The sequence below is a fragment of the Uranotaenia lowii genome, chromosome 2 (assembly GCF_029784155.1).
Source record: "Uranotaenia lowii strain MFRU-FL chromosome 2, ASM2978415v1, whole genome shotgun sequence".
NCBI classification, from domain to species: domain Eukaryota; kingdom Metazoa; phylum Arthropoda; class Insecta; order Diptera; family Culicidae; genus Uranotaenia; species Uranotaenia lowii.
Window position 1 is genome coordinate 23,935,843 of NC_073692.1, and position 15,935 is coordinate 23,951,777.

Sequence of the window (15,935 nt, forward strand, 5' to 3'; positions counted from 1 at the left end):
TGCCTACAGTACTTATTGAATACCTAATAGGTGCACGGTATACAAATCATCTGGCTGTATACTTGGATGGTTCGGTGGCAAATGGACATGTAGGTTTCGGCATCACCTACAACTCGAGAGATATATCCTTCCAACACCCGGATGAATGCAGCATCTCTTCGGCAGAAACGATGGCTATTCATCGCCATCGTTTCTGCCGAAGAGATGCTGCATTCACCGAAAAACGATTCAAGTAAATCAAGGTACAAAATTGTAATCTTCTCGGACTCGGCAAGTGTGTTGGCAGCTCTTGAATCTGGGAGATCCACACATCCATGGATACAAAATCGAACAAGAGCTGCGTAAACTAAAAGGCACTTTATGCTGGATACCTAACTGGTCATGTTGGGATTGATGGGAATACAAAAGCCGATGGACTAGCTGCAGAAGGAAGAAGTGGTCCAAAAATTACAACGGATGTTGGGACGTGGCTGAAGTAAAACTCAATATGTCACATAAAACTCGTGTATATTTCCTCTATCATGTACGTAGGCCGTTTTGACTTATATAAGCAGGGAATTAGAACCAGTCGACTGGTAGCTCAGTAAATCTCATGATGCAACACTCACAATACCTTTCAAAAGAGTTCTCTATGTACAATACATTATTGAAGCACAGCGAAGCTACCAACTATAATGAGTCGGAAACATCACAATCTACGGACATTTTCGTAAGTTGCCCGGCATCGCTCAATAGCTGGCATTACTCCCGCGCATGGAAATGCTCATCCGCCGCTCGACTCGGGTGGCGTGGGGCATCAGAGATCCTGGCGGCGCATAACGCCACCGACGAGGTCTCGAAAGCAGCGTCCCATCGGTTGACGCTCGACCCCTAAACGGTTCTTCGACGTCGGATTTCTGTGACGAACAACAACTGGATTCGGATTCATCCGTCTCGTTGGGATCTTCCTCGGTCCAAGGACGTCCTGAAAACAGCAAAAAACGATCTTCAATGTTTTTTAATTTTAAATTTCATCCAACTTCTTTACTAACCCAACAGAACAATCGACCTGCGCTTATCATGGCTCAAATCGCAGTTGCACAACGGATGTATGCAATCGGGACTGACGATCATCTCGACCTCCGAGTGCAAATCGTGAACATCGCTGGTGGAACGCTTCAGCTTCGGGTACCGATTCAGGACCCGCCAGAAGCGACACGCGTCTCTAAATACGCCGACGACCTGATCGATACTTTCCCTCACCGATATCTCGTGGAAACAGGCACAGGCAATCTCCCGGGACCGGCGCTGGCCCTCGTCCTGCAACACCATCCGATCGTGCATCTGGTCGATCTTGTTGCCCACCAGAATAACCGGAACGTCTAAGAGGGTGTCCTGCCAAAAAATAGGTCAAACAGAATCAATAAAATTGAATAAAAAATCTAAATTCTGTTTTCGAAGTGTAATAAAGTTTTATTTTAATCTTTATTTTGTGTTCTTCTGGAAACAATTTAAATAAACAGATAGAGAATACAGGCTCTCGATTTTCAATTGGTTCAAAATTGGTCAATGATTATGGATTTGCCTAGGAGTTTCAACCTTTAAAATTTTTGACGCCAATTGTGGCCTAGCGTTTAAGTTCTAAGCCACAGGTACTTTGGAAATCGTTAGTAATCGACCACTAAAGCATAAAAAAACGCTGTTTCTTGTTTTTTACCCAAATGCTGGGTAGTTTGAAATAAAACTGTGAAAATTATTATTTATCTGAATTCGAAAGCTGCAGAAGTGATTAATTTGTACAGCCAAGTGACCGAACAAATTAGTTATTGTGTTTTATTTGTGTTTTGTGTTTTGTGTTTTGTGTTTTGTGTTTTGTGTTTGTGTTTGTGTTTGTGTTTGTGTTTGTGTTTGTGTTTGTGTTTGTGTTTGTGTTTGTGTTTGTGTTTGTGTTTGTGTTTGTGTTTGTGTTTGTGTTTGTGTTTGTGTTTGTGTTTGTGTTTGTGTTTGTGTTTGTGTTTGTGTTTGTGTTTGTGTTTTGTGTTTTGTGTTTTGTGTTTTGTGTTTTGTGTTTTGTGTTTTGTGTTTTGTGTTTTGTGTTTTGTGTTTTGTGTTTTGTGTTTTGTGTTTTGTGTTTTGTGTTTTGTGTTTTGTGTTTTGTGTTTTGTGTTTTGTGTTTTGTGTTTGTGTTTGTGTTTGTGTTTGTGTTTGTGTTTGTGTTTGTGTTTGTGTTTGTGTTTTGTGTTTTGTGTTTTGTGTTTTGTGTTTTGTGTTTTGTGTTTTGTGTTTTGTGTTTTGTGTTTTGTGTTTTGTGTTTTGTGTTTTGTGTTTTGTGTTTTGTGTTTTGTGTTTTGTGTTTTGTGTTTTGTGTTTTGTGTTTTGTGTTTTGTGTTTTGTGTTTTGTGTTTTGTGTTTTGTGTTTTGTGTTTTGTGTTTTGTGTTTTGTGTTTTGTGTTTTGTGTTTTGTGTTTTGTGTTTTGTGTTTTGTGTTTTGTGTTTTGTGTTTTGTGTTTTGTGTTTTGTGTTTTGTGTTTTGTGTTTTGTGTTTTGTGTTTTGTGTTTTGTGTTTTGTGTTTTGTGTTTTGTGTTTTGTGTTTTGTGTTTTGTTTTTTGTGTTTTGTGTTTTGTGTTTTGTGTTTTGTGTTCTGTGTTTTGTGTTTTGTGTTTTGTGTTTTGTGTGATTTTTTAGATTTATTAGTGAAACTTTATCGTTCTTGTTTTGTGTTTTGAACTTGGTCTATTGATTTTTAAAAAAATAGGAACAGGAATAGAAATACTGATAGGTCTGCTAAATTTAGACTTATCGAATTCAAATCTCGTTTTTCATTCAATGACACAAAGAAACCCCATTCAAAGCTAAAGAGGGCCAACCAGTGTATTTGCTTTATCAATTTTTAATCGAAAGGTTGCTTGTTTCAACACGGAATAACGTCAACGCAATAAACAGTTCCTTCTTTCGGTAAACATCAAAGACAGATGAAAGAGAAAGTCTCCAATATTCCTATTCCATAACGATTTGCTGCCGGAAAAGTGAGTAAGTAAATAAACAACAACAACGTACACTAGTTTACGTTTGATCCTGAGAGAAAATGGTTTTGGTTCCCTCTGCTGAGTCAATCAATGGAAATTTGAAAATCGGCATGAAGGCTTATCAAAGTGACTTTAGTAGAGAATGTTTCATAGTGTGAAAATTTAAAGTTCAATTTTTATTTAAATTTAGATTGTAGTTAGTCAAAATGTCATAGTCTCACCTTACTATAAGAACCCAATCGACGCCGACGCTTGTTAAAATTTATTAAAAACTTTAACCGATTGCATTCATCGAAACTGCACTTGTCGGTGACCGAGTACATCAATATGAATGCATCTGCCCATCGAATGTTGGCTTCCAGCGTAACGCAGTCGGTTTCCTTAAAAAACGGTAAAACAAAATAGATTTGAAGTTGATCCATCCAAAAAGGTATGAAGTTGATTAATTTACATTGGGTTGACCGGCTGCATCGAGAATTTCAAACTGAACAAACTCATTGTCTACCAGGGTGTGAAAAGTGTAGACTTTTTCCAGATTCGGATCGTACTCCCCGATGAATCGTTTTGTGATGAACCGGACTACCATGGCTGAAACAAGAAGAGGTTTTGATTAGAGAACAATAAGTTATTTTTGTGTTTCCCAAAAATTTATCTTTTAAAGAATCTCTGAAACCTAGCGCTGTTGATAAAACGCATTTTTACTATCAACAAATTATATCAATTTCATAGACACTGAATCATCGTTGATTAACTGAATATTGTTTTCGTTCATCCATCAGCAGCAAATTGTACCCTCAACCGTCATAAATATTCAATTTCGAGCAGATCAATAATCACATAAAATAACCCCACCCACCCTTTACTGATTGATTAGAAATTCCTCTACGATAGAGATCGGACAGCATGCCAAAGTGTGGAAATATGTACATATGCTATCGACTGCTGTAACTGTCGATGCAGCAAATTAATCAGGGGGTGATCGACATATTTATCCCCATTACAGAGTCTAGAGACAGCGTTTGGTTCCAAATTATTACATTTATGATGGTGACAACAACATGCTTTTGGCATTAAATATTTCTCAACATCAAAAACTTTTGAAAGTGCTAAATTCATACCATCCAAAGTATGAAAACTTGTTGTGAAAGGAGCATTTCTGACGCTTTTCACTTAGTAAATCTAAGACAGATACACAATCGATTCGCAACCACAACATTTTATACCTTTAGGTTTCTGCAATATAATTTGATATCTGTTCCGGGAGAGCGAAAAAAAGGCCCGGTAGCACTTGTTTGCGGTCTGCTCTAGCTGATGTCGCTGTCATAAATACGAATCACACGCGGCGGCTTCGATTACCTACAAAGTTGTTGGGTATGGTTCGGTTTATTATCTCTCAACGCGTTATTTTGTTTGTGCATTTGAGTTTTCTAAACTTTTTCGTCAACCACCTGAATATTAGGGTGTCCCAAAATTGCATAACTTCTGTGAATCTGGGGGCTCACCCTCCAAATGGTAGATTAAGATGTGCAGAACAAACTAAACGACTAAAAAAATCATGTTTAGAGGTTCCGCAAGAGCGATCTTTGAAAAAAGTCCACTTTCAAAAGATTTGATTTTCAATAAATTCTGGATCCAAAAATTTTCATAAAATTTATATATTTTATATTTTTTAAATTTTGTTTGAGTTACTACACGCCAAAAATGAAAAATGAACCAAATTTGTATCAAAATGTTAAACAAGCAAGCTATTTCCAAAAAAAAAAATTGTTTGGTCAAAAAATTTTGTATTCAACTGACCAAAATGTGTACCAAGCGTAAAACATTTTTGATACCAATGCCATCAAAAGATGCGGATTTTTGTACACTTAAACTTTGCTGAACAAAACATGTTGTTTGTATCACTGTGTGAGGAGCTATTCACGGATTAATCCTCAATGAAAATCACAATTTAGGATATTTTTTATTTAATTTATCAAATTTGTCTTAATAAATACCTACTTTAAAATCAAAATACTAGCAAAAAAAGACTTTGATGGTTTAAGGGAGTCATCAGAAGGCCATATGTCAAATTTGAGCGGAATCGGACAACAGGAAGGGGTTGCACTGAATCTCAAGTGTGAAAGGGATTCTGAGACATAGTGTTCTAAAGAAGCATAAAAAACTGGGTTTTTATCATACATTTTTTTCTCTACCAATCGATTGGTTGATTATGTAGATTTTATTACAATTTCAATTAAGACTAACATTTCATCTGAAGACTGCAACTCGATTGGACTTAAAACAAAAAAGTTATGGCTGTTCAAAGATTGTATTTTGGTTACAAATTGTCCTGTAAAACGCAATGAGTAAAATGTACTCATTGTGTGTTAAACGACAATTTGCCACAAAAATACAACCTTTGAACAGCCATAACTTCTTTGTTTTAAGTCTAATCGAGTTGCAGTCTTCAGGTGAAATGTTAGTCTTTATTGAAATTTTAATAAAATCTTCATAATCAACCAATCGATTGGTAAAGAAAAAAATGTATGATGAAAAACCAATTTTTTATGCTTTTTAAGAACACTATGTCTCAGAATTTCTTTCACACTTGAGATTCAGTGCAACCCCTTCCTGTTGTCCGATTCCGCTCAAATTTGACATATGGCCTTCTGATGACTCTCTTAAACCATCAAAGCCTTTTTTTGCAAGTATTTTGAGTAAACAAAATTTAAAAATATAAAATACATTAATATTATGAAAATTTTTGGATCCAGAATTTATATAAAATCAAATCTTTTGAAAGTGGGCCTTTTTCAAAGATCGCGCTTGCGGAACCTCTAAACATGATTTTTTTAGTCGGCCCCATACAAAAGTTTGTTCTGCACATCTTAATCTACCACTTGGAGGGTGAGCCCCCAGATTCCCAGAAGTTATGCAATTTTGGGACACCCTACTGAATATTCTCAAACCTGAAGAATTCAAACAAACAGAATTCTCTATTTTAATTATTGGCAAAGCTCTTATTGCAAAGCTTGGAAGCTAGACAATGTCGACAACAAAAAGCTCTACTTATCTTCTTCTAATATATAAAGATGAGTTGGACTATATATGTTTGTATGCACCTTATACAAATCGACACCGCTTAACCGATCAGCCTGAAATTTGGTACAGTTATGTGTTTGGACCATGGTAAGGTTTTAGTAATAGTTTTGAACCCCTCCCACCTAAGAAAAGGGACCCTCCCATACAACTTACGTTTTTATTCCCACAAACTGAAAGTCATGGCACCCATTTGTCAACCGATTTTCGTTTCCTTTGGCGGGATTGTTTTCACCGTCACCATGAGCCAGGCATTAGAAACGACCATCCAAAATTCACGTCTACTGGAAAGCAAATCAAAGCTTGCTGAGCATAAAAAATGAAAGGGGAAATTTTGGCGGGTGTTTTTTCTTTCTACTGTTCAAAGCACGTGGTACCGGTGCGAGGCATTTGATTGCAATAATGAGCCTTCATTTAGGATAAAAAAAACTACTGGCCTGTTAGAAATGTATTTAGAAGAACAGTGGTTGAGAATCTACTAGAATATGCAGTGTGTAAAGTATGGATACATTAATTCATGTTCATTATGAATTGACTTCTTCAGTTGAATAACTATTTGAACTGAAAACTAATGTTCCAGCTATTAGGAAACAACCATTTTCATATTTTTGGAACGTCTCATAGGGAAACAATTAATAAAACTGAAGGTTGTGTTGTAAGTTCAAGGCTGCGATCTCAACACTTTGATTGCCGTGTAGGAATTTAGTTTACAATAGGAATTAGACCATTAAACGTTCATTTTATGCAACCAAATCCAACGCACGAGACTTTTAGTAATTTAATAAGAAGTTTTTAGTTTTGTACAATTCAATTTCATTTGAAATTTTTTGAATTTTAAGTTATTATTGATCATCCATGTGTTCAATTCTATCATCCAATTATAAGAAAACTTAAAAAGCACATTGAAAACATACAGAGGAAGTCTTTTTTAAGGTCTCAGCGGAAATCTATTTAGAAATTTCTAAGTACAAAATAAAACTTAAATAGGTATTCCATTCTACGCGTAGATCTTGAAAAGAGGTCGTTAACATTTGTTTACAAGCTTAATACTTTGGATTTTCACTAGATAACCCATGGAAAAGATTAAAAAAATGTTATCATTTGATGAAAAAAGTGTAATTCAATTCAAGTTTCCTAAAAAATGGTGGGTGTAAAATAAGGTTGCCAGATTGCCGTATCGGGTCCGCTATCAAAGAACGAAAGAACATAAGCCGTAAATATCATGAGTTTTTCGAAAAAGATACAACGGCTCACCGGCAGGACTTAAACCTGTAATCTCCGCTTCAGTACAACGGCGCGTTAGCCAATTTCACCACGGTGAACGTGATGAAACCGGCGAACACGAGCAATCGAGCTCTGCCGATCAACTGCTGGACCTTCTATCGAAACACCATGTATATCCCGCCGCATGTGATCTTTCCCGCTATTGCGGAGATTGCAGGTTCAAGTCCTGCCGGTAAGCCGTTGTATCTTTTTCGAAAAATTCATGATATTCACGGCTTATGTTCTTTCGTTCTTTGATAGCTTATGTTTCTTTAATTCTTTCCATCACCTACGAAAATGAGAAAAAAAAATCGTTGGAACTACGACTACACATTAGTAGGCCAAGCGTAGTATGCCCCACGAACAGAAAACTTGCAGTGCGAACGCGTTACAACCCCGGTTGTATCGAACGCGATGATGACAAACTGAGAAATCTACACATCGATAGATCCTTTTCTGAATTAACGGGAGCTTATCTGAGCTATAACAGGAGGATAACAGCGTTATGTCTGGAGCATGTCCGCATTCAGAAAATGTCCAAATTTGTGAATAAATTCCTAGTTTGGCAAGCCATCTGCTCGTGCGGGAAGCGGAGTGCACCTTTCGTGACCCAGGACACGATGAACGGACAAGTGAACCTGAAAGAGTGCCTCCAGAAGCAGCTGCTTCCTTTCTTGAAGGCCCACAACGTCCCAACAATCTTCTGGCAGGATTTGGCCTCATGCCACTACTCCAAGGACGTGCTGAAGTGGTAAATAAAGGGTGATACGGTCAAAATTTGGTCAATATCAACTTGTCGTATTTCTTTCAATTTTGCATTTAAAAAACCTGAACACCCCTCATTTTGAAGGTGTGTGTGTGTGTGTAGAATGTTGCTCCTATTTTGATTTTGGAATTCACGCTTCAGTTGTCAGTGTTTGAGAAACGTTTGTCGACAGCCAGGAAGTCTGGATCGGGGGGAAATCGAAAATCGGAAGCCGCTGAGACGACAAAGAGAGTTGCCGGTAGTTTCAAGCGAAACCCTAACCTCTCTCTCCGAGATGCCGCAAATAAGCTGTGTGTATCGTCTACAGCCGTGCATCGAGCCAAAAAATGAGCCGGACTATCGACTTACAAGAAGGTAGTGACTCCAAATCGCGATGATAACGACGGCCAAAGCGCGATCCCGGAGGCTGTACACGACTATGCTGACGAAGTTTGACTGCGTGGTAATGGACGACGAAACCTACGTCAAAGCCGACTACAAGCAGCTTCCGGGACAGGAGTTTTATACGGCAAAAGGAAGGGGAAAGGTAGCAGATGTTTTCAAGCATATGAAACTGTCAAAGTTCGCGAATAATTATCTGGTTTGGCAAGCCATCTATACCTGTGGCTTGAAAAGCAGCATTTTCATAGCTTCCGGGACTGTCAACGAAGAAATTTACGTGAAAGAGTGTTTGAATAAACGTCTGCTGCCTTTCCTGAAGAAACACGGTTGTTCCGTACTGTTTTGGCCGGATTTGGCATCTTGCCATTATGGTAAAAAGGCCATGGAATGGTACATCGCCGACAACGTGCAGGTGGTTCCCAAGGACAAGAACCCTCCCAACACGCCAGAGCTCCACGCAATTGAGAAATACTGGGTTATTGTCAAGCAAAACCTAAAGAAGACCAAAAAACTGATAAGGACGAGCAGCAGTTAAAGGCAAACTGGCTTTCTGCGTCAAAGAAAGTGGACAAGGTGACTGTACAAAATCTGATGGCAGGGGTTAAGCGTAAGGCCCAGCAATTCGGATTTGGAAAAGCGGAAGCCTAACTGAATATTTTTCCTGAATTTCATACTTAACTAGCTGATCCCATACGAACTCCGTTTCGTTTAAATTTTGAATATATAAACATCTTGAATGAATGTCAATTCACAGACATTTTCCAGATGCAATTCCGAATGCATTTTTATGCAATAATTACAAAAATGTGGAACACGTTATATGTATGTACGTTCACTTTTTCTATCGTTTGCTACTAAATTTGAAATCAGGAATCAATTGACCGTGCCAAAACACTCCTGTTTATTAAATTTCGTTTCGATGAGATACAAACTCATGTTATTATTGCAAAGCACATTTGACAGTTAATGAGACCCCCTTTTTGTTGTTTGATACAAATATTGAAATCAGAAATCAATTGACCGTCCCAACTCCAATAAACCGTGTATAAATTTCGACACGATCGTTGAAGATCGGTGGCCTCTTTTCGGAACTTTGATCTCTGAAATTCGTTGCCCTTCCTTCAAAACACCCGTGTGCAAATTTTCAAACCAATCCATTGCATAATAACGTCAATATCGCAAAAAAACAGAGAATAGTTAATATGGACGTCCTCTTTGGCCGACGCCTGACCCAAATTTGGATAATTGGAATTATTTGTTCGTCCTTAATAATTTCTATGTGCAAATTTTCCTCTCAATCTGATGTATATTAACGTCAATATCGCAAAAATAGTGAACAGTTAATATGGACGACCCCTTTGACTTGCCCCTTATACAAAATTTGATACCGACAATTGTTTGCATGTCCCTAAGAATATCCGAGTGCAAATTTTCTTCTCAATCCGATGAGTAATAGCGTCAATATCCCAACAATATTTTAAGGTTTATATGGACGACCCCTTTTGCCGACCCTTTAAACTGAATTCGATACCTGGAATCGATTGCTTGTCATTTGAAACTCTCGTGTATCAATTTTCATCTGAATCCGATGTTTAAAACGTCAGTATCACAAAAATAGCGAACAATTAATATGGACGACCCCTTTGGCTGGCCGTTATACAAAATTTGATACCGGCAATCGATTGCCCGTCCCTAAAACCATCCGAGCGCATATTTTTATCTCAATCTGATGTACACTAACGTCAAAATCACAAAAATGTTTAAAAGTAAATATGGACGACTCCTTTTGCCGACCCCTGACCCAAAATTCAATGCCTGAAATCGATTTCTCATCTCTCAAAACCTAATTGCAAATTTTCAACACGATCCGACGAAAAATAACGTGAAAAACGTGAAAACAATATTTGTCTTGTATGGACGACCCCCTTCAGAAGGGGTCATCCGAAAATCTGAAAACATTTTTCATCATTCCTGATCCTAATGAGTATTCATGCCAAATTTCAGCTTTCTAGCTCTTAAAACGGCTGAGTCTATAGAAGACAAACAAACAAACAAACAATCCAACAAACAAACCCACAGAAATTGCTTTTTATATATATAGATAAACTTGAAAAATAAATTTAATTTGATTTTTTAAATAAACGATTTCACCGATTTACACGCGTTTTCCCTTGACCAAATTTTGACCGTATCACCCTTTACAAGTCGTAAAACTTCCTATGTGTCATATTGACACTCAAAGGCAGATTAGGGTTCTATCACATTACATTGAATTCCGGTCATGGCGCATATATTACAGCTTTTGTAATTTTTCGCTTCTAGTATTCGAAAAAGGTCAGCAATCAAATTTCAAATAGAAAATGATTACGATTTTGTAGATTTAAACCATTCACAGAATATTTGAAAACAAATTTGGTATTTATAAACATTTTATTGGCTTTAAAGTATCACGGCAACTTGGAGCAAATACCTTTGAAGCAAATACCTTTGAAGGAACCGATTTACCGTGCGGGCACCCGAAAGCAACTCGGATCGAAAATATTTCCATTGATTCGCTGACGCAGAATTCAATTACCACGACTCAAAGGTCAATTTTACTCGAAAGGTAGAGAGAGCACGAGAACCCCTCGAAGGGTCCCATCGATGCGTAATAAATTGCCAATTTCAATGGACGGCCAGCCATTATTAGGTATTAGCTATTCGGATGGAGGAATCCAACACGCTACAATATGAGACGATGCGATGGGACGAGAATGCGAGAAAAATGAATGGACACATCTTCCTCTGAAGCCTGAATGTTGGTGGTCGTCTTGTTGTATCGGGAAAATTGATCGGCAGGAAAAACGAAAGCGTTCGTCTTATCGATGGGCAATTGAAGCCAGGGATAGGGAAAATGCGATTCTTGGAAATTTTGTATCTGGAAAATAGGGTTCTCTGTAAAATTTGTGCTTCTTTGAAGCAACATTCGATAAACAACAAGTCCAGTTGGCAGTTGATTTAATTAAAAAAAAAAGATAATCTGTTTCTATACGCCTTAAATATGTCAACAATTGGCGGTGTCCCGAAAACTCCGCTCCACCTAATTAGTGTCGGACTAATGAAGAGTGAAATCGATTTACGCATTTCCCGGTGTTGTTTTGCCGATGTTACTGTCAAAAACGAGAAAGGAAAACAATCTTGGTTCTGCAGGCGATTTTCTTCTCTCGCTAATTAGGAAAACCGATACTACCCAAAAATTTGGAAACCATCAAATCTTCCGAGTACCTGAGGTGATTAATTTTGTTTAAGCCGAATGTTCATTTCTAGTACATTGTTATTGTAATTTAGGGAAAAACAGTTTTTTTTAAATTTCATTAAGCCCTTTTGGTAAAGCACCGGTAGCTTACCATTAATAAAACAAAATACTACACTGGAAGCAGTTTTTCCCAAACCAAACAGTGGGTGTCGTGGGTGGAAAGAAAAATGATAAACGATCAACTTGCCCCCAGGAGACGATATGTGTAAAATGATTAGCTCGTCTAGTCTTTTCGTGTTGTCTACATTCCCACCACCAGTAGCGTAGCTTGAAAAAATATTCCCAACGATTTATTTTCTCCTCTTTTTCAATCTTTCTCAGAGAGATAAGAAGCTAACATCTAAACGTTTGGCTACGTCTCTGCTCGATTACAATCAACTACTACATAGTATAGAGCTACTTACTTTCGAATGTGCCCACTCAACAGTTTCTCTATCCCAATCGAATGAGGGAAACGCGTTACAAATTGGCAAAATAGCAAACGGAAACCCCATCTCAGGGCTAAGTTTGTTCGGCGCATGAAAGGTGATTCCTTTTGATGATGATCGTCGTTTCTGGGAAAGCTTTACTGTACAACCTTCTTGTTTGCTAGCATGGCAATGATTTTCGATGATTTCAAGCATCATTATTATCTTCCTTTGACATTTTGAATGAGCATTGAAATGTTTTTCTAAAAATATTCAATGTATCACAATCTCTCATCCTGAAACATACAACTAGATATTTTAAATTCCCTATCAATTCTTATTCTTCTTCTTTTACCAACATAGCCAAAGCATGTGAGCATCCTGGAAAATAAAAAGACTTGCGTCCCTCGTTACATAAAACATGCATTGCAGAGACAAGTACGGAAACATCATTCTGGAACAAGGAAAGGATTAAAGCGTGGAGTTCCCTGCCAAACGCTCCATACGGATTACTAATATTCCTGCAACATAATTTGACTGTTGAAGATTTTTTATTATCTGACAATTTGCGCCGGAGTTCTTCAGATCTTCCTCAAAATTGAAAATTTGGTTCATTTTGACGACTCAAAAACTTACGTAAATGTTTTATCAGATTTCTAACGTTTTAATTTTTCGAGGTAGATTCGGTAAGATTTTTTTGTAATTAAAATAAAACCATATTTCAAAGCTTCATAACTCTGTTGTTTTTCAACTGAAATCATAAAATAGCACATATGCAGGTATCGCGCGCTTCTAACAACACGGGAACGAAAGTGTTTATCAAAGCTATTTTTTCATACTTTTTAGTGAGCCGCAAAACGGACTTCACGTTTACTTAAAAAAAATTAACAGTTTTATTTGAAAAACTGATAAAATTTCAATGCGATTTGATGTGCTATTTAATGATTTCCATCGAACAATAACAGAGTTATGAAGCTTTGAGATATGGTTTTATTTCATTTACAAAAAAAAATATCTAACCGAATCTAACTCGAAAAATAAAAATGTTAGAAAGCTGAAAAAATACATTTGTTTTTAAGTCGTCAAAATGAACCAAATTTTCAATTTTGGGTAAAATATGAAGACCTCCGGCGCAACTTCGTCAGATAATTAAAAAAATCCCCAATACACACTTAAAGCACTGACCATACTGACTGGACACTCGATTCCGTATTCTGGATAAATTGTCCAATAGTACGCAATATCGATTCCAGAGTGCGCATCGATCGATTTGAAGAAATGCTATCCCAGTTAGGAAATGTCGCCCAACTTTAACAAAAAAAACAGGCAATTTCTACGATAAAATCGGGCTAAACAGGTACATTTTTCCTACTGGGCATTTTAAATCAAATTTTTCCGTGTGTCAACGAAGGTGTGGCCATAAAGACCGTCAAATAGAGAGGTAATAAAATACATTATACGACAGCAAACACAAAAAGAATGAAAAAACTGAAAGATTTTTCTACGGTTATTGTTAAACGCCTATTCATCTAATTCTGTCTTTTCAAACAAAAATCTTTACCTTCATCAAATTCTCCTGATTTGTGAAATCCATTTTTTTTTCATTTTTTTCTGTTATCGCCGCTAGAGGGAAGCTCCTTAAGGTGCATAAATTCAGGGAAAATTATTTTGTAATAAACCATTCATTTAGCGATAAGTCCGATGAAAATTGCGAGATGGGACCTTCTGCATTTTGTTGGTGGACTTAAAACTTAGCGGAACTAACCTTTAGCAAACAAAAAATCCAGCGACCAATCAAATCAGCTAACAAAAAGTTGGCGGAGTAATTGTGCGGCGTTTTTGTGCCGGACCCTGCATAAATGTTGTTAAAAAACACATAAAAACCTTGTTCATCCACTTAAAATAAATGGTGAAGCCTTCAATGCCATAACCTAAACTTTCGTTCATTTATTGGAATATCAATGGCTTTGATAACAACGTAAAAACCACTTTAGAAAGGAACTATACAGGACACGACAAAAATGATCTGATAATGAATGCATGATACGAGGAAATATTCTTTTTTATAGTGCAGGACTTTAGTTCGAATTCCAAATCACGTTGTAGTTTTCATCATTCGAATCTTAAACACACGGTAACTTTTCCCCTAACAATTACACCCCAAAACAGTTTAAACGGTAAATTTTCCAATATTATTCGTCCAATTTCCAATCGGTCCTAATTACAATGCATCACGTTGTTGCCAGGCATAATCCGATAGCTCCACTGAATTTCACTGAAAATCAATTCTACTCACCAGTTTTCCCTACCCCACTCTGGCCGAGAACCATCACCCGGAAAGATTTGCTCTTGGAATGCAGGCCCAGCTTGACTAGCGAAGATTTCGGAGATGTCGTATTCATGGCTGTAGGATTGTGATCCTTCGATAGTTTGCCCGAGAACTAATGTTCAACCTGTTGCTTCTCTCAATGGTGTAAAGTGTCATCCACTTAAAGTAATTCACTTTCCCAAAACTCCTAAGACACTTTGGAATGATACGTTAAAAGTGAGGAACGTGCACACTATAATCTCCCAGCTGGTAACCACTTGACCAAACATTCGATTAATAATGATTTCCTGACTATTCTTCGAGTAATCGCTCTGCATGAGGTAGAATTGCTCCATCTGGACCATAAATACCAATTATTTTCAGCCGGCTAACTATAGCTGGGGGAGCATGTGTTTACACTACACACTTTATTTATCGACTGGAATGCTTTTCAACACCACGGCTAAAACGTTCTGTTAAAACATTGTACTAGCGTCGAACTTCCGATGAACGAGCCGTCGACGTCGTCATCGTGCATCCTCCGCATTTCGCTCAATCAGTCACAGAATCCTCCCCAAACTGTTGAATGAGCTGAAATCCAATCTTGAAAGTGAAAACGCACTATCGGTGCACTCACTATTTGGAAACCGAATATCAATAAACAGTTCACATTCTAAAAACAACAATCACGTAGTTCAAACATTTGCTCGGTGATATCGCCACGCATCGTTGACTCAACCCAGTTTCCCGCGTAGGGACATTCGTTCAAACGAAACGCACCGAGTTATAAATTGAACGTCTAACGGATTGCAATTTTCTTTGACCGAAAAACAACAAAAATAATCCTTTCACTTTTTTTCCTCCTCGGATTGCGACCGTACTACGCGACTACCGAACGACAAATAACCGATTCCTGGCTTTTGATTGGGAAATAAATACTACGCGCCTACACTAACTACTGAAGGAATACGCCATACGCGTCGGGGAGAAACGCGCGCGTATAGCAACAAACAATTTTCCATTCGCTCGTTGTCTGCGAATCCTACTAGATATCCGCTAGTAGATACCGAGGTACCTAGGCAGACAGCAAACTCTCTGTTTGGGTTTGGTCGTTTGCTCTCCTCCGGTTCATTGATAGATTTTTTTTGCTTCTTTCGATTGCTCGGTCCTGTTTGAATGAGACTTGGCGCGCAAAATTTGCGGGTACGTACACAGTTAGAATAATCATCATTATGATGGCTCGGGAATCGGTGGGTTTGGCCCATTTTTCAAGGACCCGGTTTTTGACTCTGCGGCAATAATAAGTTTGATTTAACGTGAAGGCCATTGATTGAAATCATTGAGAAGCCTAAGAGCTATTTCAAAAAAAAAATTAATTGCAATAAAGAATATTCAAAAAATTTTGAACAAAAATATTTTAGATTATAATGT

The 15,935-nt window shown here is 37.6% G+C and overlaps 1 protein-coding gene across 4 annotated transcripts; it reads right to left on the bottom strand.

Annotated features, from left to right (window-relative positions):
- Positions 1–503: 503 nt before the first annotated feature.
- LOC129746618 (ras-related and estrogen-regulated growth inhibitor) lies at positions 504–15,388 on the bottom strand. 4 transcript variants are annotated; one of them, XM_055740383.1, is made up of 6 exons: positions 15,285–15,388; positions 14,493–14,720; positions 3,458–3,594; positions 3,228–3,386; positions 1,032–1,374; positions 504–964 (listed from the first exon to the last, which is right to left on the bottom strand). In XM_055740383.1, the coding sequence occupies exons 2-6, from the start codon at positions 14,596–14,598 to the stop codon at positions 729–731; spliced, it is 981 nt and encodes a 326-aa protein (XP_055596358.1). In that variant the 5' UTR covers positions 14,599–14,720; positions 15,285–15,388; the 3' UTR covers positions 504–728. The 4 variants fall into 4 exon arrangements, with proteins under 4 accessions (XP_055596358.1, XP_055596357.1, XP_055596356.1 ...); XM_055740382.1 differs by having other exon boundaries at positions 15,142–15,387; XM_055740381.1 differs by having other exon boundaries at positions 14,876–15,387.
- Positions 15,389–15,935: the final 547 nt, after the last annotated feature.

What these genes read in the sequence shown, in the direction of transcription:
- LOC129746618 (XM_055740383.1), bottom strand. Translation starts at nt 14,598, where the DNA reads ATGAATACGACATCTCCGAAATCTTCGCTAGTCAAGCTGGGCCTGCAT. An exon ending in ATGCAGCCGGTCAACCCAAT is followed by an intron (nt 3,387 to 3,457) that starts GTAAATTAATCA and finishes CCGTTTTTTAAG; the next exon opens with GAAACCGACTGCGTTACGCT. An exon ending in CAGGTCGATTGTTCTGTTGG is followed by an intron (nt 965 to 1,031) that starts GTTAGTAAAGAA and finishes TGCTGTTTTCAG; the next exon opens with GACGTCCTTGGACCGAGGAA.